Source organism: Talaromyces proteolyticus, assembly GCF_021365285.1.
Source record: "Talaromyces proteolyticus strain PMI_201 chromosome Unknown BGW36scaffold_3, whole genome shotgun sequence".
NCBI lineage: Eukaryota > Fungi > Ascomycota > Eurotiomycetes > Eurotiales > Trichocomaceae > Talaromyces > Talaromyces proteolyticus.
The window spans coordinates 128285-153677 of NW_025764279.1; the positions used below are offsets into that span (position 1 = coordinate 128285).

Sequence of the window (25393 nt, forward strand, 5' to 3'; positions counted from 1 at the left end):
GGCGAACAAAAATTATTCACCGTGGAACTAAGAACATGGGAAGATTCTGACCAAAAGAAAAGTTATTTGAGAAGAGTTCATCGACATATATATTTAGGGATTGGGTATTAACCCATTAACAGCACTTGGGGGCTTTAAAATAGGGCCCCCAATTAATGCTATTAGCTGACTCTTGGCTTACCGAATTGGTAGATATATGGCGCTGTGACCAATCTTTCACATATGACACTGTTGTCGACCGGCCCCATCATCGAGTTCTACGGTATTTACACTTTAGTGCTTATGCTAATGACCCCATAACCTTGAGAGTTAATTAATTCACAACGAACTGAAAAAATAGAAAAGAGCCACACATCGGGTCAACATGAAGGCAATGATTAAGGCCCACACTGCTACACAGTAATTTAAACATATCTTAACAGGTGAATAAAGGCTGTAAGAGTTTTCAAAACCTGCAAAGATTAATAAAAGTTCGTCTTAAAACAACATTGACATATACGGTAGAGTCACAAGTCCATAAGGCGGTACATATCAATTGATGTAGAACAGAGTGCCGTCATATTTAGTTTTGTAGATATTTTATCCTTATACAGAATTCACAAAAGTCGATCTTTAACGAATGTATTTTGGAAAAATTTTATATAATTCACTCACTGTATTAACTGGCATATGATCAAAGTAGTGCATATATGTTCCATAATACTAATTAATTCATAATTCATCAATTTAAAAAATAAACTATAAATGAGCTTCAACTTAGAATGACTTTTCTTCTACCGAGAAGTCAATCACGTCCCTATATCTATTAATAGATATCCTAGTGTGTAAAGTGGCTTTCTCGGTTGTGCTGTTAATATTGAGTTTAATTACACGGGTGGGATCGTCGTTTATGATCCATTATTATTGGGCGTTGCCCGGCTGCCACCGTAGCATTCGAGATTATCTAAGAGATGCCTCGCATTGAGGTATTCTATCAACATGGAGATTATGGACAAATTTAATGATAGCTCAATAATATTACATGTATATTATTCTGAGATTAGCTTGGGAAGGAATGACAGTCACATGCGTTCATTGTGCTCCCTCCACAAATGGTCTTTCCAAGGCACCAGACCAAGTGCAAATTACTACCGTCAATCAATTTTTACGTCCATTTTTAAATGGCAGAGCAGTCTCTGCCTGTTAGAGCAGAAATTGACTCGAAAAACTCCTCCTGGCATATCGGAGGTGTTTTAGACGTTAATACTGTGTCGAATCCTAATCCTGGATAGATAAGTTGTAGATGGTAGACATAGGGTTTTGATTACTTATTTACAACGATATTTGAAATTGAAGATAGCGCCGTGATGGCGTATGATACTCTTCACTGGTACGCCGGCCTGTTTTCATGCGTTACCTAATACTTTCGTAGCCAATTTCAGGTGCTGATGTACTGAAGCAGCCCCGACAATGATAGGTGGACTACACCACTGGGGGCACTCAGCCTCCAAATATCGGAGATTTTTCATCACCGTTATACTCTGTGGCTGATCTAGGTTGAGGACCTTTTCGCCCACTTCCTGTTTAAAAAATGACGATTCAAATGTGTTGCTTTGAATATGTTGGTTTTTGCAGCTTGTGAGAATAGCATATGAGCGCGACGACCTCCAAGCGGAAGCATGCATGCATTTGCGATTCCAGAATAGTCACGGGAAAGTTTGGTCTAGAATGGACCGGGTGTCTTGGGGAGATAGCTAAGAAGATAGCTAAGAAATGGCACTCTAATATGGAATTGGTATTGGTTTTGAATTGGTGCCTGGGCTTGGACAGTTCGACATGGTATAAAATGGGTATCCAGATATAAGTTCTACGAATACTAGTAATCGCTAAAGTGATTATTATGACCATGGAAATTTGTCATGAATTCAGTTCCGGCATTACTGTTTCAGTCAAGTTTCAATCATGCTTCTACTATCTACTGTCTTCATGGTCAAGGTAAAACACGATTGATTATAATCTAATTTTTATCAAGTAGCCTCATTTTGTTGAACAGCCAAGCCCGACATCAAATAGAGGCAATCCACATAACAATGCGAAGATGGAAACAGTCACCACCAAGCAGGTTAGCTGGCTGCGCAAACATATTCTTCCGCGACGTCATGATGGCAAAACCTCTTGTTCTTGTAAATTCCTAGCGCCGTTGCCATGTTCTCACGCACCAACATGCTAATCAATATTTGACCTCATGTTATAGGAGTTGCCGGTTTGGTAGGATTTAAGGTGCTGGAAGTAGCGTAGAAGCTGGATACCGTGTGCGCGTAGTTGTTTACAACGCAGTAGCGTTTCAGAAAAAAAAGAAGAAGAAAGAAATCGCTACCACCCGCGGACTCAGATACGGAAAGCTTGGAGAGTGTTGTCATTCCAGACTTTACTGTTGCCAATGTGTTTAATGATGCTCTCAGGGGGCGTAAAATATGTCATATAGGTGGCCTTCCCACTGCCACAGAACCATACGGCAGACTTCGAGAACGAAATTGTCCAGTCTGGGCATCAGATAATAGCGGGGGTTCTTAACACTGCATATAGGAAAACTGGAATCAAGAAGGTGATAATGACGTCCTCTATTTCTATAGCCGCAGATGTTTACCATATCACAGGGAGACTTTTTACAGGTAAACACTCTGTTCCCATGTCTTATCATCATCACATGAATTAAATATAACCAAATTTGTAGAATGCACAATTATGCAAATAGCTGACAACGGAATAGTTCTGATAAAAAAAAGTCACCAACCTATCAGCGATCTAGAAATAAGGTCTAGCTGCCTATAAAGCAAGCAAAGTCATATCCCTGTTTGAACGGGAAGCGTTTCTCAAGAGGAAAATGCTAATATTCGATATAATCACTATTGCGCTATGGTATATTGTTGGACGCGGTGATATAGTTACAAACGTAGACGCAATCAACAGGGAATCCAATGGCCTGTGTATCGGCCAGCTGTTGAGTCAGCCATCCAAGTTTCCGCTGTTCTCAAAAAATGTCCATCTTGAAGACATTACGTGAATTCACGTAGAAGCTCTGAAGGATTCTATTAGAGGTAGCCAACTTTATATCATACCAACAACCGACCCCAAGGGCCCACACTGGGAAAATGTGAATGATATCGTGAAGAGGTAGTATCCCAAACAGATTTTGGAAGACCTATGCAATTTTGATGCTCCAAGCATAAGTTATGTTGTGAAGGCGGATTGCACCTTTATGGAGAACACCTTTGCTTTCAAGATGAAGTCCTCATGAAGAGACTGTGATGGAGTTGTTGGATCATTACTTGGAGCTTTCAGAGCGGATTTGAATCATTGACTAGCAACAGCTTAAACAGTATACCTCTCAATGGAATTCAAACAAATCGTACACGTAAGAAGTTTGAAGATAATGCAGATTCATTCATCTATGCATCACATGATATAACTGTCGGATTCAGGGTACGGAGATTTCCGTGTACATTCATGCCTATATCTGCCGGTCATCATCACCTTTAAACGATCAATACTTAGGGCAAGGACAATTTTAACTCTAAAAAAAATTGCGCAGATGACAATATTAATAAACCTCATAGCAAGATAACGATTTATGCATTTAATGCGATAAATATATGGGCACATCCTGGGCGAATTGATGGTACGCAATAAAATGCAGGATTTGTATAACCGGAGTAACCAGCACTCAGTTTGTGGGGGTTAATCATAACGGCTAAAGTAAACTAGGATTGGAATAGGAAAAGGTGTTCTGTTTTGGCAGACCAGAATCTGGTGGGAAAGGCAAAGGTTAGGTATTCGAATATCTATAATCTGTATGTCATTGATACCTCATCCTGAAATCTAAGATCCTTTGAAAAGAAGAATCAACCTTTGGATTTTATTTGGCAAAAATGAGCTAAAACTATCTTGGGAATGTCTATATCAGAGATTAATCCTATACAAGCTTAAAATTACTTCCTGTCAAGAAGAGTTATCATCCACCGAACGAACACCAAAATTAACCATTGATATTTAAACGGAAATAATAACTCTTTACATGTAATTAGGAGATATCAGTGCGCTCTATGGTTCTTTTAGAAGTATCTAGGTCAGGAACCATATCCGACCCACTCCGAACAGACACTGAAACGACTACACAGATCAGGCCGGCAAGAACGATACCTAAGTAAATATTGCGTGAATACTTTGCGTGGGGTTACCGGTTGACATGTGGCCTCATCAATATGAAATCAATTAATATCGTACGTGTATAATGAAAAGGGTGCCGAACTCTCGACAGCTGTTAGAAGATCAATTATCAATAGGCTTATAATGCTCTTTGTTTTGGCAAAATCAGTAGAGAATGATAGCTAAATTTTTTTATTCCGACTCCTCGCATTGCACTAGTTAAAAAAGATAGATCCCTTGCAGTTTTTTCCGTTTTCTGTTTTTTATCCACCATTTTCTTTCCCCGAGTATTGGTTAGCTATACAACTCTGATCCACAATCTTCCGTACCTTTGTGATCGGTCACATACACATAAGATTAAACTAATCACTGTATCATTGATGAAATGATAACTTATATCAATTTATGTAATTGAGTGATATACAGCAACGTTAAATTGATCAAGTAATCCATGTTCTTAATAGAAATAACATGAATCTGAACTGAACAGGTTTTACCTAGAAACCTTAAAAAATCGAATTTAAAATAAAAAGATGAAATTTCTGTGTCTATGCGTCCTTTAAAGGTTGTTTAGATAAATATCCTAAATATCCTTTTCAATATCAATAGGATCCCGGTACTTGGAAACAGACGACAAAAGGAAAAGGGGTAACCCGCTTGTCCGTCGTTCTATATGACACGTCAAATTTCTGAGACATGGGTACCCAATATTCTCCGCAATCCGTTTCACGGCATCATCATTAGCTGGGTGATAAAATTATTGTACCACAGCCAAGCATAAGGCTAGGAGAATTGAGTCGGACAATACACATGTGTACAACGCTGCGTGGTCAACCATAAGTCCCCTTTATATTATAGATAGCCAACCTATTAATCGATCGACTAGGATCAAAAGGCAGTTTCCTTAGAGGGTGTTGAGGGCCCCCTTTATCTCAACCATATACTTCGCGTCAATTGATTTATTTTCGTAAATCTTTCTTCAAGAATCACAGGCTATCGATTCTGTTGACAGAGGATACGAGTCCACAGAATAGTCGGAAGAGTAGCGCCACGTTTCCGAGTCCTCACCTTCCCCTTTGTATGCAGGCGAGAAAAAGCAATTACCACACAAGTTTGGTTCTCTCGCTAGTGCACAATAGTGCAAAATAAATAATCAACCAATAAACTATTTTCTTTAACTTCGCTGATATCTTAACACCATCTCCCCAAAACAAAAGGCTGTTAATTCGGGCGCGACACTTTTGACCTTTACGGCATTTCTTTTCCCTTCAGACTTCATCACTGAAGGGCTAATTTGCCCACGACAATGATATTCCCTATTGGCCTGTTCGCTTTTATTCTTTTGCTACGTTCATCCCTAGCGGTGCCTAGGGTAGAGAGCACAGCGTGGAAACGAATTAGCAAATCGAAGCCTCAGCAGAGGACTGACTCATGGTTGACAACGGTTTGTGTAAACAACCATGCGGCAACGATCACTGCACCAAAGCAGAATGTCTGGAATAGTCTGACGGATACTGAAACTGCGGCCGTCACCCAGTGGCTCTTTGCACAGTCAGATTTAAACCTCACTAAGACCAGCGCAGCCGGCGATTGGGACAATACAGTGTGAGTAGCTTTTTGCATTATGATTTCTTTGTGGGCACTGAAACTATCACAGATTATTAGTAGAGCTTATGTATCCCAACAAAACGAATGCATTGACATACATCGACCAGAATGGGCCGGAGCCCGCGAGATTTGCCCACGTTGTGATCGCGCACCGCGCATCCGTCAACCCATACTATGCTGATATACTTGTGGGACCTTTACCGGTTCAAAATGGGACCACACAATGGGAAAATTTGGAATACCCTTACACCAGGAAAACACAGGGTCGGGTGCGCAATCTAGAAGCAAGTGAAAATAAGTTGACAGAATGGCTGTTCACTATAACTGGATCCATCTCTGACATTACGCTTGAGCTCTGGAATGGTACAGCATTTGGCCTACAGAATGACACCATCAGTCTGGCAGGCATTAGCCCTTTCTGGCAGGACGATGGTCGCATTATAGGTTGGTATACATTCTCAAACCTACCTACTGGAGAATTTGACTCCGCTTCTCTCCTGCCTCTAGGACTGTCCTTCAAGGTCGACATTACGGGGCGAGACCCTTCAGAATGGAAGCTGGAAGGATGGCTGTACAATAATGTCTTCTATGAGAATACGCACGTTTTTAGAGCTGCATTCAACTCCCCTGACTTTGTGAAGCTTGGTGCAAATGTTGATGGAAGCTGGACAAGCACAGACCAGCAAGGTCCAATCCTACCCCGAGATACTTCCTATCCCCCGGCTCCTGTTGCCCCTACTGGATCACGATACTCCGTTGATGGGGAGCAAAAATACGTAACTTGGATGGATTTTAGCTTCTATCTTGGATTTTCACGTGATACTGGTTTGACGTTATATGATGTTCGATTTAAAGGTGACAGAATCTTGTATGAGCTGGGGCTTCAAGAAGCTCTTGCTCACTATGCGGGTATGTAGAACGAAGAAAGCTCATGGGTCTTACGCTGATCCCGTCTAGGTATCGATCCTGTGACGTCCGGGACGGCGTATTTAGACAGTTTCTCTGGCTTTGGACTAGATTCGTTTGAATTGCTCAAAGGCTACGATTGTCCTGTTTACGCAACTTACCTAAACTCATCTGCATATATTTCAGAAACAAGCGTTCCCTATCTGAACAACATTTGTCTCTTCGAGTTCGATGCGGACTTCCCAATACAAAGGCACACGAGTACCAAATATGCAAGCAGTACGAAAAACGTCTATTTCACTGTACGATCGGTATCGACTGTGGGGAATTACGACTATCTTTTCAGGTACAGTATGAGGAGACTTGTCATGTTGGATACATTTCTGACGTCACTACTAGCTACTCGTTCTTCCTGGACGGCTCAATTAGTGTAGAGGTCCGCGCATCAGGATACATTCATGGAGCATTCTATGCTCAAAATGACGACTTTGGCTATCGTATCCATGACTACCTATCAGGGTCCATGCATGACCATGTGTTGAACTTCAAAGCCGACTTCGATATCCTAGGGGAAGATAATACGGTGCAATTCATTCGTGTGGTTCCGGTGAATCGATCCTTTACCTGGTCAGGAAATAAGGCCCGCAATACGATGATGCTTGAACGCAGCTTTTTGGAAAATGAAGATTCGAGTCGTTTCAACTGGGACCCAAATTCTGCTACTCAGGTGCTTGTTGTCAACACAAATAAGAAAACTAAGTTTGGGGAATTCCCCGGCTATCGAATCGCGCCTTACACAGGTACCGCACATCTAACGGTACAGGATTCCAGTAATTTAGTCAATTCGGCACAATGGGCTGGCTATGATCTACAAGTCACCAAGCAACACGACACCGAGCCCCGATCTGCCCACCCTTATAACCTGGAGGACGTTTATGACCCTCCTATCAACTTTGATACCTTCTTCGACGGCGAAAACCTCACCCAGACTGACCTTGTGGTCTGGTTTAATCTAGGAATGCACCATCTTCCGCACACAGGCGACTTGCCAAACACCGTATTCACCACAGCCCACTCTGGGATACAGTTTATACCATCAAACTTTTTATCGAGTGACGCGAGCCGTCAGACCGTCAACCAGGTGCGTGTAGAGTATAGCAATGGTAATGCCAGTATTTTGAAGGCATTTGGTCAAGATAACCTCACTTGTCATCTTGACTTTGTTCCAGCGGAGATCGATCTTTCTGGTTATAGAGGTGAGCCAGCGCCGAATTTGTAACACTTCGGTTTGGTGCTTGCCACTCATTGCTTCTTTCGTATATCCCTTTCATCGTGAAAAATAGCAATATGCAAGAATAGAACAAGAAAGGTTTACTAGAGCAATGGCAAACGGAATAAGAGGAATCATAACATTAGCCTGAATAGAGAGGCATTGGAATTTATCGACTTACTGAGCAGGAATTGATGGAGCTATTGAAACATTTGAATCGGGGCCCCATTAAATCAAGCCCAGTAGCCATCGCAGTGCCCTCTGTTGAAGATAGTAGGTACATCGAGGTAATCTATGCACTAACGGTAGTAGACAAAGTACACCTCAAAGGTTTGCCATACCAAGAGTACTAGTAGGCCCTAACAGTTACGTACAGAAAGTATGTATCAGATCGTGAATTTCATAACAGTAGTGTGTCTTTCCTTGTGCCACGATGTAAATATTTCCAATGCCTGGCGTTCTTAATGAGCATAGCGATTACAATTCCTACATCTCAATCTTGAGAAACATCCTCTAGTGGAAAAATGGCATCTACAAAGTTACGTTGTTGTCTCTTAACAAGTAGTAAAATATACATGTGGGGACGAGGAGCCTAGGTGTCATGGACCGTGTTGAAAGGATCTTTAGAAACTGCAATGCGAATCCTGATGGGGGTGGTGGATGACATACCATACCCCAAGAACAAGGGTAGCACCGCGACCAGTTAAATGGCACCCATACATTCAATGAACAAATGATAATAAAAAACAATCAGAAACAAAACTGCTCTTTGTTTAAGTCTCGACCTTTCGGGGTCGTCTATAGGAAGTATGATTGAAGGATCTGCAATGTCAACCCGATCTAGCGACTCGAAACAAATTACTAGTCTGAAAATAGCCGTGATGACAGCGGAGGTAACATCAAACATGTCATCTTTTCCAACTTATCCCATTATTTATTTGCTCAATTTGTACGACTACACTGAGCCTCTGAGCTATGAATACGTAATCGTCAATGTGACACTTACTCCATTCAATGTCAAGTTGTTGATACATTTAATGATAGGTCGCGCAATTTGGGTGGATACTTATAATTCCGAATTAGGTAGGTCTACCGCGTATTCACTTTCGAACAGATCTACGGAATCTGGACATCTAAAACCCCAAATAATCATGGCGGCTTAGATTTGCCAAAAAGTGCGTAATATTTGGATCTTTGATTTACAGGTGGATTCTTAGCCTTTTAATTACATGAAGGCTGAATATAATCGAATGTAATCAACATGTTTAACTCAGCACGGTTGATAAGATTTGACTTAAAGATTGATTCACATACGCAAGTGCACTACATCAATGATGTAGTTTGTTCATTTTATGTTCAGTACGATTACTATTATTCTAATTTCAACTGACAATGAATGTCCCTGTTTGAGTGAAAAGTTGCGAGGCTTTATCAAGAGATATTGTCAACTCTTTAGTAGCTTAGATATGTATGATGAGTTTTTCGATTCTGAATTTATTCTTCTCTAGAATTTTACCAACTCTAGAACAAGCTGTGATTCCCCGTGTTTCCTTACAAGGGGGGGCCAACGATTTAGTATCAGTGAATACTACCTCATAACCGGGAACGATACCACCAAGTATCAATCGCTTTTAAAAAGTTGTACCAACCGAAAGACTTGGCAAATAGGAATTACTCTACAGATCAGCGTTCATTCTATTTCTAGCATATTAATTGTTATAAATCCTATCGGCATGCAGAGTCACATAAGGTTACATTTTAACATATTGTCACATTTACTTAGTGTATTATATAGCTTCATTAGGTAGAAGGTGTAAAGTACACTAACACTTATATGTTATAGCACATCTGTAGTCCTCATCCATAATGAATGGTATAAATAAGACATACATTCGATCATTAGATTTTCTTTTCCCTCCCTATATACTATTAACACAATTTGGACCTTCAAACAATCGACCGTCGAAAAACTATATATTATAATCATTATATTCGGATCCAAAATGTCTGTCCCTAAGAGCCTGGTCGCTGTTCTCGCCGTTCTGGCCTGTGCGGTCTCTGCAGCCCCTACTGCCACTGCTTCTAACCCTGTCGGCAAGACCACTTTTACCATCGGCAACACCAATATCACACAAGGAGCCGGATGCACCATGTGGGTTGAAACCGAGCACGGCAGTGGTTGCAGCGATGTTGTTGTTCTTGACGGAGCCACAAACTGCGACAAAATCAATACTGCCAAATCTGGCCTTGTCTGCAACGGAACTGCAAGCGTGGATTTCTCCAAGTCTCCCGCCGCGGCCACTTTCGTTACGTGGGAATACTTGGCAAATTGCGATATTAAGGGCAACGGATGCACTGCCATGTATTAGTTTGTTTCTTTCAACTAATTTCGGGGTAATATCTTCTTCACCTTAAGGTAGATAATGATGTTAATGGGCTTGGTGTCACAGGCTTCTTAGCCAACTACGATCAACAACTCGATATTGGCACACTGCAAGTACGACGGAAGATATATTCGTTTATATCATTCTGTTGTCTATTATTGTACATTTTTTGATTACCGTATATATTGATTGTTTACCACTGTATATACACACCACGTTGGAGAAACATTGATACGTTTGATAACTTTCTTTTTAAATTTTGAAAAACAATTTTTGAATCTTTTTGTTTTTTAACTTTAGAACACTTTTAAGATTTGATATTCTAGAACTATTCTTTAAGTATGCAATGATTACTTTAAAATTAAGATATTTAAAATAGATCGTTTAAAATGAATATTGTAAAAATATTTCTTTAATATTTATAAAGAAGTTAATAAAAAATTTAAAAATATTTTTATCCTTCTACATTCCTAAACACAGCCGGTTTCCATATCCGCACCCGTCGTTCTACCCAAACGAAAGCATCCTTGTCATCCTTCAAACAATAACGTATTGAAACTAACCCTCGTTCCAATGCGCTTGTAATGTCCATACACAATGCTTCCACAGGAACCAGTCCACTGTTTTTAACAGCGTTCTCATCGAGCATCACTAGGCGTTCGACTGCATTGGGTACTGCCAATTTGGGTACCATATCGAATCTACAAGAGGAGACGTTGATTGGAATGAGTCCGTGTCGAATTGCTAGTAGTTTTAATTGCGCCGGAGTTAAATGGGTCATGAAATCCCTTGCAGATTTTATGTGGCTTTCGAGCATGAGCAGCTTAGAAAGGTATGCTGTTAATTCAAGCAAACAGTTATCGTTGTATTGCTTGACTGCCATAGAGTTATTGAAATAGCTCTTTCCCAGAAGTAAAAGAAAAGCAGCTTCACGACTTATTTTCATCATCTGGAATGCATGAAGCACATTGTCAGCAGGTGCTATAACCAGGCGGGCCAAGTGAGTATCCCAATCCTCTAACTTATTGAGGAGCAAGTGAAATCTGTCTGACGGGATGTCGGTCTCATCTAGCAGCTTGAGAATATGATTGACGCATACGATTAGACCAGCGTAGGCGGTTTTGAGACCGCGTCTCGCAGTCTTGTCAATCGATTCACGGCGAGGGCTTTTATTATGATCGTCGAGGACTCCAGACAATTCGACTTTCAGCCTCCGAATGAGACATATCGTTTCCTCAATCAAAGGACAATCGGATCTCATAATGGGTGGACTGTAAATAGCGTCTTCTTTCATAGAAAAAGCAATCTTCAAGCCATTTGCCAAATGCACACTGGCTGAATATGGATTGTCGCACAGAATTTCCACCGCGGCTAGTATATAGGATAAGGTGAAGCCAGTCCAGACCGCATGCTCCCTCGGTAGGCGTGATAGTGCCTCCCGGGATTTAGATAGAGCATTAATATATACTTGTAACGTGCTCAGCCTATTTCCTTTGGGGTTGTAACCGTAGTTTTCATGCTCATAATGGGCAGCACCTAGAGCGACAGCGGCATATGGGAGATCTTCCATAGACACCGATGTCTGTGCAAGAATGACCTGCCAAAGTGTGCTGTTATAATATGCAGTGAACTGTGGAATGACTGCCTGACGAAAGTGATCCAATAACGCCTTGTAGCCTAGGTATACCGGACTGGGGCCGGATTTTAACAAGTTACTGCCCGTAGACGAAAAATCGAGGTTGTCGATTTTCATCGATAGATAGCCATCACACTTTCGACCAGTACCAGTGCATCTCTGACAGCTCGGTCGCATCTCATCACACTTTTTGCGACGTATCCTGAATCAATATCCCGTCAGCATTTGTTGATGATAAAGAATAATAGCAGATGCGGGACTGACTTGCACGTGATACAACCGCCGCGCGATTTTTTGTGCATGCGCTTTCCTTGGCCACCATTTTCAGTTTTGGACTCATTTGACTGTGTCATTCTGCAAGGGAATCGAGAATCAAGGATATTTGAATTCTCAGCCTCGACGTTGCCAAGGGTGTTCCTTGGAAGCGAGAGTCATGGCATCTAATCTTATCTGATGTCGCAAGAGGCGCTAAAGGGACAGCGGGATGCTCCGATTGGCTTGGGCGCATTCAGCGCACAATCTAACTATGTTCGGTAGGTAACTATAAATACCAATTACAATAAGTTACCTTTTTGAATTTTATTTTCTTTTCCCGGTGGCGTGACTTGTTGGCATCATTTGAAAATGAAAGTATTTAATGGGACATAGATCCAAATCTTGTCTTTTTGACGACTATTAACCAAATTTATCATGTCTACCCCCACCGAGGATGAAAAAAATACTGTCCTTACAGTCCAGTCATCGGACATGGAAAACGGAAAGGGAATAAAAACAGAAGACCCTGAGATAGATCAGTACCGTGTTGATTTTACTTCGCCACCTGATCCTGACGACCCAAAGTGTTGGCCTGATACGACTAAATGGATCGTCACTGGCGTCTTGTCCGCAACAGGTCTCAACCGTATCATGGTCTCAACCATCATGGCTCCCGCACTTACCAATATAGCATCCTCTTTGAGTATGAATAATGAAGAATCAGTCATGAGCATGTCGGTGTACCTCCTTGCTACCGCATTCGGGCCCTTGATCATCGGCCCGCTATCGGAAGTATACGGCAGAAGCCCTGTACTGCATGGAACAAATATTTGGTTCCTAATTTGGAATATTGTCTGTGGGTTTTCAAACAGCAAAGGGCTACTTATAGCATCACGTCTTCTTGCGGGTTTCGGGGCAAGTGCGATATATGCTCTCGCAGGAGGAGTGCTCAGCGACATATGGCCCGCCGAACAACGAGGCAGGTCCTTAGGCTTGTATATCCTTATACCAATGCTAGGTGCTGCAATTGGCCCCATTATTGGTGGTTTTATCACGGAGGCTACGACCTGGAGGTGGATATTTTGGTCAACATCTGTCCTTCAAGGTCTGATGGTGGTGGCATCTCTCTTCGCCTTTCGGGAAACATATGCTCCAACTATACTCCATAGAAAAGCAAAGCGGCTGAGGAAATCCACGGGTGATAGCAGATACTACACCCAGTTTGAACGGGATTTTAATAGTCGCTCGGCAGTATGGATCCTTCAAAAAAGCTTGACAAGGCCCATGCGGCTACTGGCATTTCATCCTATTATCCAGATCCAAGCTTGCCTGTCTGGGTTCAATTATGGAATATTGTATATAATGCTGTCAACATTTGCTGACCTCTGGACCTCGCAATACGAAGAATCAATTTCAATCAGTGGGTTGCACTATATCTCCATATGTTTGGGTGAGGTTGTCGGTGCATTTGTTAGTGGCCATGTTATCGATACCATTTTCCGCCGTCTCAAGGACAAAGCTAAGGGTGCTGCTGCACCTGAATATAGGGTCCCTGTTATGATCCCTTCTGCAATACTTGCGCCGACAGGCCTTCTTATCTACGGGTGGACTGCATATTCGCATAGCCACTGGCTTGTTGTGGATATCGGTGCCGCCATTCTAGCCTTTGGTATGACGTTTGGTGGCCAGGCACTACAGGCTTACGTGATTGACTCATACCCAGATCATGCGAGTTCGGCATCTGCGGCAACCCAGTTTCTGCGCAGCCTGACTGCCTTTGGATTTCCGCTATTTGCACCGGCAATGTACACTACGATGGGATATGGTTGGGGGAATACATTTTTGGCTTGCCTGTATATTGTGATCGGGATATTGGGACCTTTAATACTTTGGTTCTATGGGCCTAAGTTACGACAAAAGGCTTCCAGTTTTTGATACCACATGTCAGTGATGGTGGGTTTGAAATACTACCCATGTTCCGCGGGTCAACGGATTACCTAACAAAACCTGACAATATCATTCAATCTAATTATCCCCAACTATTTGATTCTCAATTTAATTATTATATCTATAATGCTCATCTGGCGGCAACCTGTAAACAACCAATGGCTCATTGTGGAATTGGAAGAGGAACATTGAACTAAATCAACATGTACCAAATTACGAATATTTAAGGTATGCAGTAGTCCTGCTTGGCCTAGATTTCAATCTATATGATGACATAGCTGACACTGATTGCAGTACTGGCAGCGTTTGGCACCATTAGCGGTGATCTTTTTGGATTTGGTGTCAGGTAACTTAGAAGTTTTGGTACGAGTCGAGGCCTTCCGCTAACTTTGAAGTCAGCTCTGTGAGTGTGTGGATTAGCACAAACAATATCTTAATTATTTTGATAGTCCCGATTCCCATTTACAAAGCGGGTTAATCTACATTTTTTCCTTGTAAAGGTTGATTTTTGATGACTGATGTGCTGTGGATCACCGCTTCTATACCGGCTAGTTCCTTTGCTAGAGCGAATACTGCTGAGCCCTTGTCAGACTATATTGGTTGAGGTTGGGGCGGCAGTTTAATTGTACTCACAAAATGTTGATTACTTAATGGCTTAATGGCAGGACGGGTTGTCAGTAGTCTTACAGGTACGCTGTTAGTCAAGCTATTTGGGACGAAATTTCAATGCTGATAATTGTCGCATAGTCGGCGTCAAATCTTCACAGGTCTGCGTGTACCTAGCTGAATTTATTCTAAGTCAAATTGTTGGAACTAACCATGGATTATTTAGTGGGGCATTCAATTATGCTCCTGATTGCATATGGTTATTGCGTTGGCGTTTCTGGACCTACCGAGTTTAGAACATGTTGCTGAATTCAAGGTTTACCTGGGTTGATTCTCGTGGCATCACTAATATTACCCCCCCCCCCCCCCCCCCCCCCCGAATCTCCACCTGGCTACCTTCTCGGGAACGATGGGAAGACTGGTGGCTCTGCACGCAAATGATAATAGTAACGACCCGGTAGTGCAGGTAGAGTTCGAGGAAGTTCAAGAAGCCACTCACATTACACATGAGGCCAAGGATGTATCTATTCTTTCGCTTTTTGGACCACGAATCTCGAACGAATGGTATGCGGCATGATAGTACAAATGTGGCAACAGTTGTTAGGTGGAAACGTTGCAATGTATTATCAATTGATGTTAGTTATATGATTGAAATGGCTGGAATGATTAGTGAGATTGACAGGCATCAAATTTATTTTGCTCTTTCCTTCTCCAGTTTGTTCGTTTATTGACTGTAACTCAGACTGGCAACACCACTCTTCATAAATTCTTCCGCGATTCAATAGGGTCATCTTCTTGCTGACGACCGGGACCATGCTATCAAGGATTGACTCCATCGGCTAACGGCCACTCTTACTAGTTGGATCTGTGATATGTATGGTACTTCACTTTACCATTGCTGGTCTTACGGCTAGTCATGGCCACTACGAAAATGAAGTGAACGGAAACAATAACTTACAGGGGTCAATCGCCGGAGCACCAGCCAAAGGTGTCATTGCATCTTCGTATATATTTATAGCGGCCTACGGTTTAACATGGATATGTGAAGTTTTCGGGAACCCTCTCGATATTTCGAGGTAAAAATGGTCTTGCTAGATACATGTGATCGTTTGAATGAGGCACCCACAGCATGGATTTACTGATCAAAAAATGTCCCACTCAAATATTGCGCCAAGGAAGTCTTTATATCCGCAGCTGCTAACTGGACATTCAATTGTGCGCTCACTTACTTTATTGCTCCTGCATTCAAAAACATCCAGTGGAAGGCGCAGATAATCATCGGCGGTTTCTTGTAGGGCGATGATTTTCCAAATATTCTTCATGTACCACTAAATTGTACTGAGGTCTCTTGAAGAGATCGAAGAGATCGATATTGTCTTTAACCCAGATGTGAAATCTTGGCGGTCAATGCAGATAAAAAATATGTTTCAAGAGGAGGTGTAGCACTACAAAGAAAATGGAGGGGAAAAGAATAACGACATTGTCAGCCATCATGACGAGGTTGAGAGCGTCGATATGAGGTGAAACCGTTAATATTGAGGAAAATTTGGGAATAACCCGGTAGCTAAATAATAAACGTACAGTGTAGCTCAGTGTCTTCGTTATTCCATTTTATCACTTTTCTCTCAACCATATGTCTCTTCTCTTCTATAGTGTGTATTTGGACTACTCTTCACTACTATTCTTCTGGCTTTATTCATATATTAGCACTCTTGAAGTAAGAAGATTTCCATCGATATATAGAATTAGACATAACTACGAGTAAAGAAGTAGTACTAATTTGAACTTCACAGTGGAGCGGAACCCATGATCTACTTCTAATTGTGTGGGCAGACTGATATATAGATAATCTCTTGTGCCACTGACCCTGACTCTGAATCTACCTATGTAGTATATTATAATATGCGTAGTAAACACGTGTAAATGCAGTTGCGATAAAAACCACCCCTGAAAATCAAGTCGGCTGTTAATCAATATGGACGGTGAGTTGTAACCTTAAACTTGAATAATTCCACCTTTTGAGACTATCCAGTACATAAAGCTTATGTGCATTTCATGGATAGAACGTACGATTAATATTTACTATTATTGGGTGGCTAATTAGACTCTAGAGAAACATCATGAAATAAAGAAACGTGGAAACAGGCCCGCATTTTACTTCACAATGATTAAGCCAGGTCCTGCTAGTGTGTTGTCGGCTACAGCCTGGTTAGACGTCAGGCTTCCAGCAGCAGACGCGGGAACAATAGCGAGAATTGTAAGCCCGTTGAGCTTATGCTCGGTGTATGGGAAAGGGGCATGCACTAAGAGGTCGTCTCCCTTTTGGTCCACCTTGGTATACGGAAGTGTGAAGGGGACGTTCTGTTGGTTGATGTACGCCACCACAAAATCCGTAGATGCAGACCCAGCCGGCAACTGGAAGCTCAATTGAATGATCTCGTCTTTATTTTTGCTGGGGTTAAATGACTTCACGACATTCAATGGCTGCATTACATGCAACTTCTGTAATGAAGTAATATCATTCAAGTTCGAGCAGGATCCAGGCGTGATAAAACTCTGGTTGAGAGCATTGAAAGCGAAGTCTCGTACCGAGTTGGTCAGAAACGGCAGTTCACTCGGGATTTGGCGGTTTAAGAGACGAAACCAGCCTTCCTGTTCACCTTCCTGACCAATGACAGAAGTAATATCCTGCGTTAAAGCAGCATCGCCATTTTTTCCCATATTCACTACAACATTCTGCAGTGTGCCGAGCACCACGGAAGTAAATGTTTGGGCCAGAGTGATGGCTTCTTCCAGGGTAGATACTGGAAAATCATACAGGCACGGTGCCACAGGAACTTGGTTAAAATGCTTGAGAGCGGTAATTGCATCTAAAGCATGAAGCTCCTCTTGCTAAAATGGATTCGGTTGTTAGTACCAATGCCGACTTGGCAGGACGTGGGGAGCAGAGTGAAATACATACAGCAACGATTGCCGTGAGGGCCTTAATAGTGAAATCCCTAGAGTCGATGTCGTCTATATAAAAGCCTGGCTCACAATTGGTGACATTGGTGAGAAGTTGTTGGAAAAAGGCTGCTTCGAACTGCTCCTGCGCAGCGATAACCTGCAGACTGATTATGGTGTCTGGGTTAACCGATGCCGGGGGTGTGCTGTTGCTGAGAGTACCATGAGCGCGCTGCTCAGTACTGAGGAGCTGCTGTGGGCTTGGATTGGGAAAACTATCGATGTTTTCAAACTCGTCGACGACATTGTTATTTAGCGAGCGACGCCGAATTGGTGAAGCTGCTGCCAAGGCTACTAGGTAACCTAGAGCTAATTTGATAATTGCTTGCCGCATTTCTGTTGTATACGAATATCTTGTCTTTCGGCTAGGTGAACGCTTTTCTTTTCGCCTTGAAGACGGAATGGCTGTAATACCAATAACAATGCCTGGCGAAACATCGCCGATTTGAAAAGGGCGACGACGGGCATTTTATATGACATCGCGACTAGTTCAGTCAGGGATTCGACAACGTTTACCAATGGCTGTGCCCTGCACGTGTGCTCTGTGCTTACTGTGAGATGAGCGATTAATTATTTGATATCACTATTGTATCACTCACTTTGTTGATGTAGGCCGAATACCCATGTTTAAAATAAACATTGGGCCAATCACCTGGCACCAAACCTCACACGAGATACCATAGAGGGAATAGCGAGGTCGATCTGGCCTCGTCTTGTCCAATTCAGGATGGGCACTAGTAGAATGGTGCGCTAGGTGGCAGTAGCCTGCACAGTGGTGACTGCCAATTGGTCCGGTAGGCCGTTCACAAGCATAGCCGTGGCCTAAATTGGGATATCACACCACGTCACAGTCGCCAAATTATTCAGAAAAGGGAACTCGCAGGGGTGCTGGAAGTGGCTCGGCTTGCTCCAGATACTAGCTGTGCAGCTCCAGGTTTGCAGCTTACTTACATTTACGCGTCAGGAAAGCTATACAAATAAACAACACCCTCTTTTCATAAATAGAATTGTATATTCTTTTAGAATTTCCCTTGTCCTGGATGGTTCGAATTGGCAGCTCACTGAAAGCAGTGATTAGAAACAAGTTCAGGAAACAATGTTTAGTGCCGACGGCAGACTACCAACCTCAGTTAATATCAAAAATCTGTAAAATAATAATTTTAATTTTATCTTTAGTTGAAAAGGCGTATTTCAATACAGGAATGACCTTTGAGAAACTAGTAACTATGCACTGAGGTTGGTGCAACTCATAATTTGGAGGTATGAGATTTTTTTACTCTGCACAGGCGGAGGTATGTTTATCACTCCGTAGGACTTTGATAGGTAGGTGGCCAATCGAAAAACAGGTTTTGTATTGTTTGCTGCCCGGCGTAATCTTGACAGTGTGAAGTTAGAGCGGTTCGGAGACGAAATTATCATTATTATTATTATTATTTGCGGAACTGTCCGGAAGTCGGTGGCTTGCAGGAGTCTCATTCCAGCCATACTACATACAGCATAGTCCATTTATAGCAGCGCAGCACACCCAGAGTGGCATAGTCAACTCCGAACGGAGTAGCGAGCCAGTCAAGAATCGCACACGACGCGGTTCGTGAAGCAGGATGTCAGGTGTCGAATACATGTGAAAAATATTGATGGATTGAGCTAGGGTAGATGAGGGCCCCAGGTATACGAGAGTTTGATTTTCGTGAAGATGAGGATTCTCAGTAGTTTAATGGAAATGATCACATGACTGACTAGTCAGGACTAGTTCTAATTCCGGAATATCTGTCACATGACTATCCGACGCCGTTGTCGGAGGATTGGCAAGCCTGGCTGACTAACCAGGTCTTTGGCTTTGCCCTTTACAGCGCGGAGAGACCGTTCCCGACTCGGAACTGGCTTGTTAGTCTAGACCCTAACCGGTTGCTTTTTCTCTTTTCTTTTTGGTTTCCCCTCGTTAATAACTTGGGCCAACAGACTTGAGAAGTAAAACTAGGTATCCGGTTCAATATATTCTGCTGATGCCTTTTCTACGGCCCCTTAGCAACCGTTTTCTTCGCTGTGCCGCGAATGAGAACACCATGATTTATATTGTACCTTCCAAACCCCTAGGCTGATGCTTTTTAGGTTGAGATCGTGAAAATTTCCCATTCCCAACCTGTTAGCAGTGATGCCCTCTCCTGATTACACATTGCATAAGTACATCGAAAAAAGAAAGAAAGAAAGAAAGAAAAAACACAAATGAAAGTACGTATTTGCCTTGAAAGTTAATTTCAGGGGCCAATTTCGCTACATGCTGCCTTTCTTTTATCACAGACAGCCGAAGCAATATTTCCACGTGATAATTCGTGACCAAAGTCAACAATTCATAAATGTTCTGTCGTGAGAGACTTTTAGTGGCTCGTTACGATTCAGTTCAGGGCGATGCCGAAGTTGATTCATATCATCTAGTTCATAACTTGTAATAGAAATCAAGTTGCTTCTGTAGTACTAAAGCACACGTAGAAAATGAGAGTATTATATACTGTGAATAGATCTAGAATGACAATCTATCAATTGACCTTTTCATTCTTATTTTATTTTATTTTTGTTCTTTTTGACAACGTACGGAGCATAGCTCGCTCTCTTACACGCCTTCTAGAATGAAGACTAGCTTTTAGTTCTCTCGGTAAGCGCAGGGTTTGATAACGTTCTACTCAATGAGACAGACCAAAGGTCTTAAAATGCGGGGAAGCCTCGCGAGTACCGGCAGCCCCAGCTTTTTCGCCGCCCTTCACCAGATTGATTTACATATTCGCTCATCTACAATCGTTTAACATAATCCCTCTCATGTGCCTATAACTCGCACATCTCAGCATTGTACTTTGAATTTGTCCACCATCATCTCGTCGGCTAAACTAGCTAACGATGACGATATTAATATTGTGTCTGCCTTAACTACTTGCAACCTTCGATTGATAGGTAGTGGTATGTGTACCATTTGCCCTCCTCACTCCGCTGTCAAGAAAATGTTCCACACATTCAGCACCGCCAAGGCTGCTTCGACCTCTATAACCTCTTCTTCAAACCGCCGAAAAAATAACTCGGTCCGCGCATGCGATGAGTGTCGACGTCGAAAAATTCGCTGCGACGGCCAGCGGCCTTGTGAATCATGTCAGTGGTATCAGAGAACAGAGTCGTGTCGATATCAAGACCTCCATTCCCAGGATCGCCAAACGGCAGACGCATTTGAGCGTATCGTGAAAAAACTACTTCCTAACAAGAGTACGGCTGAACTAGCTTCACTGGCCGATCTATCGCCGTTGGAGCTGCTTCATCTAGCCAAACAGGACCTGGTATCACAAGGCCCGCCATCCAGAGCGATATCTCCACCATTAGAGACGCAAGTCTCACCTTCTTCTGAGACGAGTGGGGATTTAGCAACGCTGCAAATGATGCCCCACGAGGAGCTCGAGGGTGAACATGATACTGAGAGCCAGGACACAATAAGTAATTTTTCGGATGACGTTAATGCATTGGCGTTGTCATCAAAACCGCCTTCATCCTATCTTGGCGCATCGTCGGTCGCAGCTGCACTCAAAGTCATAGCCTGGCTACAACCAGAATTTCCCCAGAGAGTTAGTTTTATTGCATGTAATGATCTAACCCAATATTCTACTACTATAAGCAGTATCATGTTGGAACTTCGGGGTGAGAAAGAGAATATATTACCGAAGGCGTCGCATCCCGTTTATTGCGATGAGAAATACCTAATCGACGGGTATTTTCTTTATTTCCACCCTACTGCTCCCATCATTGATGAGGTCACATTCCGCAATACGTACTTGAGACAGCAAAGGAATGACCCTCGCTGGTTGTCGCTCCTGAATATTGTGCTGGCGCTAGGAAGTATTTCCGTCACCCCAGCCAACAACAAGGACCACTATTTTTACTACCAACGCTCTAAGAGCTATATCGAATTTAGTGCGTTTGGTAGACCCCATATAGAGACCATTCAAACTTTTGGCTTGATGGGTGGTCATTATCTGCATTATATCAGCCAGCCCAACTTAGCATATTCACTCATGGGAGCGGCACTTCGTATGGCCACCTCGCTTGGCCTTCACAAAGAATTTCTTCTGAATGAAAACAAAAGTACCAGGAACCACGATGCTGCTATTGACATGCGACGAAGAGTATGGTGGTCCCTCATTTGTTTGGACACATGGGGGACAGAGACATTAGGCCGTCCCAGTCTAGGCCGTTGGTCAGCCGGCATCACTGCTAAGCTCCCTCATTGTGCCGCCGGGAATGTATGTTTATACCAGTCTATTTTTCTTTGACTTGAATGCAGATACTTATGTTGTGTCTAGGATCAGTTAATTGCGACTCTACCACTCATCGAAAGCGTTCGATACTGTCGAATCACTACACAGATTCACGAAGCCATGGCAGTTGTTCCGCTTCTAGCATACAAGGATCTAATCAGCCTAGACCAACAGCTTGTTGAATGGTACGAAAACCTCCCTCCTTTACTGAAAACATTTGACCCTTGTCCGGAACCCTTGGCAATATACCGTGACACTATTCGATGGAGGTATATCATACAACGTATGCACTTGTATCGACCAGCTCTGCTAAGCTACGCGATGCGACGGATTCCCTTTGCGGCTTTGCGGGCTGAGGAACGCAGCACAATTGAGACATGCATTAGTCTTTCTGCTGATGCAATTCATGATATCGGGGCTTCTGCTGCCAATTGTTCTAATCAAATCCTCGGATGGCGTGGTGTTTGGTTTATCTTCCAGGCAGTCGTCGTTCCACTGGTGACCTTATATATTGAGGATGAAACTAACGTTGCTCTAACCGGAAATTGCCATTCTTCTATCAAGATGGCAATCGCGACGCTAGTTCGTATGCAGTCATGGAGTCCAACTGGATCAAGGACACTGAAATGCGTTTGCACAATTTATGAGGCCGCCCTTCGTTTTCCAACAAGTGTTCCTTCAAGCGCAGCCGCCCCCAAGACTGGAGTAAATGTTGATGGCATCCTCAGTCCTGCGTCCATTCAGAATTTAGATGTGTTTTCCGGGTTTACGCCAACACAACCTTTATTTGATGGAAACCAGAGCATTTTTCGACCCGGTTTTGTCAACGCCGATAACAACTTCGGGGATGAAAGTATGTGGGACTTCATTACCTGGAGTGATGGGAGACTTGCGGAGAGTTTAATGCAGCTAGATTCGCAAATATTGACCGAGGGATATTTGCTTAACGATGGCACATCACCTCCTTTGGACCGTGATCAAGGTCATGGATATAACCTGCCTGGCTCTTTTACATGATCATACAGAAGGTCAATTAAGTATTTTTGTTTTTGACTACTTTTCAATCATGGACTACCAATAATGTCACCAGTTAATATAGTAGCACCATACATATGTATCTGGAAAGAGTATATCTTCTAGATGTGCCGGAAGAGAATTCGCACTACTCGGGAATTGCAATTCCAGACTCCTGTAAACGTCCGACCTCGCTGATTTCTATTTCATCCTAGATCGTCGTCAGAGAAATCATTGTATCTCAAATAGGATAGGGAAAGCTTACTGGTATGTCACCAGGGATAATCAGCGCGGGAACTGCCCAACTCTTTCTAAAGCGACTATTTCTTCGAACATAGTCTCTGTATAATGGGGCGCCAGGCCGGACAACATTATCTGCAACAACAAGACATCCACTCTTATCTAGCAGTCCGAGGCTCTCACACAGTTGACAATCGGGTTGATATAAGTCCTCCACATGATCTATAAAGAGCATATCAAGGCTTCCACTGGCTAGTACACCTTCATCGTGGAGTCGTTTCAGAGTATCTGCAGAGGGACCAACGACGATTTCGATGATATGACTCAATCCTGCCAAACTGACGAGGTTCATCGCAATAGATGCGATTAAAGGGTCAAGCTCAATGCTGTACACCCGGATGTCTTCTCGTTCTATACTGCTGTCTTGCTGAGCTCGCAGCATGGCGTCTCCAAAAAGAATTGCCGAGTATCTAGCCACAACAATAAATTGAGTTCGAAAAATAATAAACAGACTTTGACTTACCCAACATAGGTCCCGAGTTCCACAAGTTGTTTCGGGCGGTGTGATGCGACCAAATCCTGCAATATCTTAGACTTTTGAGGTCCAATACTGATCAGAAACTCTTCTTTTGCGGCAAATTCGTCCATAGCCTGTAGAATTTTCTTGGGGGAACCCCGCAGTTCGCTATGCAGCTTAGGGTGATTATAGATGTATCGGAGCAACCTAATCTCGCGCCCATCGTGTGATTCCACAATTTCTTCCTCTGGTATGCCCTGCAATTTCTGGAGCGAGGGGTATTTATCAAGAACGTCTTGTGCGAATGACATCTCTATTCTTCCTAAGTCTTCTTATGCAGCCTATAAATTGTTATGAATACGGCTATCGTATTTTGGAATCCACGAATTGATAAAAAATCCGGTTCGATGTCCACGTTTTAATGCCGGTCAAAGAAGGTTTTGGCGCTGCCAAACCATGGATCATTTAAGAGGTACTCCGTAGCTTATATACATGGCCCTATTTGGGGGCTATTTTTTTAACCGGGCGCTAATCTATTAGTTATTGTAATTCCCCACAGGCACATGAAAATCTTCCCATTCAAAACTCCAAATGATACTATAGGAAACAAAAAGTTGGCCGATTTAATTTCTAGCTATGGTGGCAAATTTTTAAAGTGATGCTTGAATAGAAAGGCCATTCTCCTTCAATGTTAACTTGAAAGCAAATCCGTATTTCATCCAACGAAACGTAAGTATCATTGGTAGCAGGACGGCTTCCAACATTTGTCTCCCCCCACTGTATTCCATACCAAAGTGCCCAGCAACTACATTAATCGGTGTCATAGGCACTCTCCCGGAAGGCCAGTAGTACTAATGTCGCTCCCAAGTTTGCATGCAGAACTTCTTTAAGGAATGCTTGTGACACAACTTCAGCACCAGCTGGACCTAGATTTTTGGATAGTTAAAGTTGACCTTATCATTGCCAAATTCCTCAAAGATATTGGCGGTGTACGCACCATGGTCAACGTAGTCAATATCAGCTATCTCGGCTGCGATTTTGCATACCCAACGAAACGTGAGTGCTGGTAGTCAAATACCACCCCGTCTCCCATGGGTTATCAGGGGGGTCTAGTTACTAATTAAGTTATGACCCTAGCGCCGTTTGCCGTAAACGTAACGCTTGCGTTCTAGACGTATGTAGGGAACGCCAATACAGTCTCCATCTGTCCGCCATACGTGGTTTGGCATGTTTCGGATCCTGTGCCAGGGCGATCGGTCCGCCCATTATCTTGGCTGAGTGAACCACCGCCATTGTGTCCGAATTCAATAACAACATAGTTGCTTCCTGAACCCTAACTCTGGCGGTCTTCTCGCGTGTATGACCTCGCGCTCCGGCCTACGAGGGCTTTATTTGAGACGTTTAGCAAGATCCCTTGTGAGAGATACTCTCCCACCCTATGAGACACTTTTTAGATTGCAATGCCCTTTCATCAATTCTGAATGCCAGAAATTCTACCCTGCGTTCCTGTTTCCCCTCCGCCTTCAGCCATCG

The 25393-nt window shown here is 42.8% G+C and overlaps 8 protein-coding genes across 8 annotated transcripts; 5 read left to right on the forward strand and 3 right to left on the reverse strand.

Annotated features, from left to right (window-relative positions):
* Positions 1 to 5491: 5491 nt before the first annotated feature.
* BGW36DRAFT_290783 (copper amine oxidase) lies at positions 5492 to 7978 on the forward strand (the record flags this gene model as incomplete). Its single annotated transcript, XM_046210787.1, has 4 exons — positions 5492 to 5790; positions 5843 to 6702; positions 6751 to 7045; positions 7099 to 7978. The coding sequence occupies 4 exons, from the start codon at positions 5492 to 5494 to the stop codon at positions 7976 to 7978; spliced, it is 2334 nt and encodes a 777-aa protein (XP_046074919.1).
* A 1931-nt stretch (positions 7979 to 9909) lies between these two features.
* Positions 9910 to 10436, forward strand: BGW36DRAFT_404512 (uncharacterized protein). Its single transcript, XM_046218936.1, has 2 exons — positions 9910 to 10363; positions 10420 to 10436. The coding sequence occupies exon 1, from the start codon at positions 9973 to 9975 to the stop codon at positions 10336 to 10338; it is 366 nt and encodes a 121-aa protein (XP_046074920.1). The 5' UTR covers positions 9910 to 9972; the 3' UTR covers positions 10339 to 10363; positions 10420 to 10436.
* Positions 10437 to 11757: 1321 nt separating this feature from the next.
* BGW36DRAFT_371084 (uncharacterized protein) lies at positions 11758 to 12395 on the reverse strand (the record flags this gene model as incomplete). Its single annotated transcript, XM_046215323.1, has 2 exons — positions 12254 to 12395; positions 11758 to 12191 (listed from the first exon to the last, which is right to left on the reverse strand). Coding segments are annotated over exons 1-2 (223 nt in total), but the record flags the coding sequence as incomplete, so codon positions are not given.
* Positions 12396 to 12736: 341 nt separating this feature from the next.
* BGW36DRAFT_289952 (major facilitator superfamily domain-containing protein) lies at positions 12737 to 14179 on the forward strand (the record flags this gene model as incomplete). The annotated part of the gene is made up of 1 exon (XM_046210715.1): positions 12737 to 14179. The coding sequence occupies one exon, from the start codon at positions 12737 to 12739 to the stop codon at positions 14177 to 14179; it is 1443 nt and encodes a 480-aa protein (XP_046074922.1).
* A 758-nt stretch (positions 14180 to 14937) lies between these two features.
* Positions 14938 to 16254, forward strand: BGW36DRAFT_445099 (uncharacterized protein). The gene is made up of 3 exons (XM_046221661.1): positions 14938 to 15436; positions 15513 to 15844; positions 15916 to 16254. The coding sequence occupies exons 2-3, from the start codon at positions 15674 to 15676 to the stop codon at positions 15937 to 15939; spliced, it is 195 nt and encodes a 64-aa protein (XP_046074923.1). The 5' UTR covers positions 14938 to 15436; positions 15513 to 15673; the 3' UTR covers positions 15940 to 16254.
* A 398-nt stretch (positions 16255 to 16652) lies between these two features.
* On the reverse strand, positions 16653 to 18565 carry BGW36DRAFT_101125 (putative sexual development protein). Its single transcript, XM_046209159.1, has 3 exons — positions 18400 to 18565; positions 17760 to 18351; positions 16653 to 17689 (listed from the first exon to the last, which is right to left on the reverse strand). Exons 2-3 carry the CDS (start codon positions 18132 to 18134, stop codon positions 16952 to 16954), a joined length of 1113 nt encoding a protein of 370 aa, XP_046074924.1. The 5' UTR covers positions 18135 to 18351; positions 18400 to 18565; the 3' UTR covers positions 16653 to 16951.
* A 2225-nt stretch (positions 18566 to 20790) lies between these two features.
* BGW36DRAFT_289587 (fungal-specific transcription factor domain-containing protein) lies at positions 20791 to 23106 on the forward strand (the record flags this gene model as incomplete). The annotated part of the gene is made up of 2 exons (XM_046210682.1): positions 20791 to 22074; positions 22135 to 23106. The coding sequence occupies 2 exons, from the start codon at positions 20791 to 20793 to the stop codon at positions 23104 to 23106; spliced, it is 2256 nt and encodes a 751-aa protein (XP_046074925.1).
* A 119-nt stretch (positions 23107 to 23225) lies between these two features.
* On the reverse strand, positions 23226 to 24337 carry BGW36DRAFT_101134 (S-adenosyl-L-methionine-dependent methyltransferase). The gene is made up of 2 exons (XM_046209160.1): positions 23867 to 24337; positions 23226 to 23813 (listed from the first exon to the last, which is right to left on the reverse strand). Exons 1-2 carry the CDS (start codon positions 24169 to 24171, stop codon positions 23345 to 23347), a joined length of 774 nt encoding a protein of 257 aa, XP_046074926.1. The 5' UTR covers positions 24172 to 24337; the 3' UTR covers positions 23226 to 23344.
* Between the last annotated feature and the right edge of the window lie 1056 nt (positions 24338 to 25393).

Coding starts and splice junctions, on each gene's coding strand:
- BGW36DRAFT_101125 (XM_046209159.1), bottom strand. CDS start 18,134: ATGCGGCAAGCAATTATCAAATTAGCTCTAGGTTACCTAGTAGCCTTG. Junction 17,690..17,759: donor CCCTCACGGCAATCGTTGCT/GTATGTATTTCA, acceptor AATCCATTTTAG/CAAGAGGAGCTTCATGCTTT.
- BGW36DRAFT_445099 (XM_046221661.1), top strand. CDS start 15,674: ATGGTACTTCACTTTACCATTGCTGGTCTTACGGCTAGTCATGGCCAC. Junction 15,845..15,915: donor GTTTAACATGGATATGTGAA/GTTTTCGGGAAC, acceptor CGTTTGAATGAG/GCACCCACAGCATGGATTTA.
- BGW36DRAFT_404512 (XM_046218936.1), top strand. CDS start 9,973: ATGTCTGTCCCTAAGAGCCTGGTCGCTGTTCTCGCCGTTCTGGCCTGT.
- BGW36DRAFT_101134 (XM_046209160.1), bottom strand. CDS start 24,171: ATGTCATTCGCACAAGACGTTCTTGATAAATACCCCTCGCTCCAGAAA. Junction 23,814..23,866: donor GAACTCGGGACCTATGTTGG/GTAAGTCAAAGT, acceptor TGTTGTGGCTAG/ATACTCGGCAATTCTTTTTG.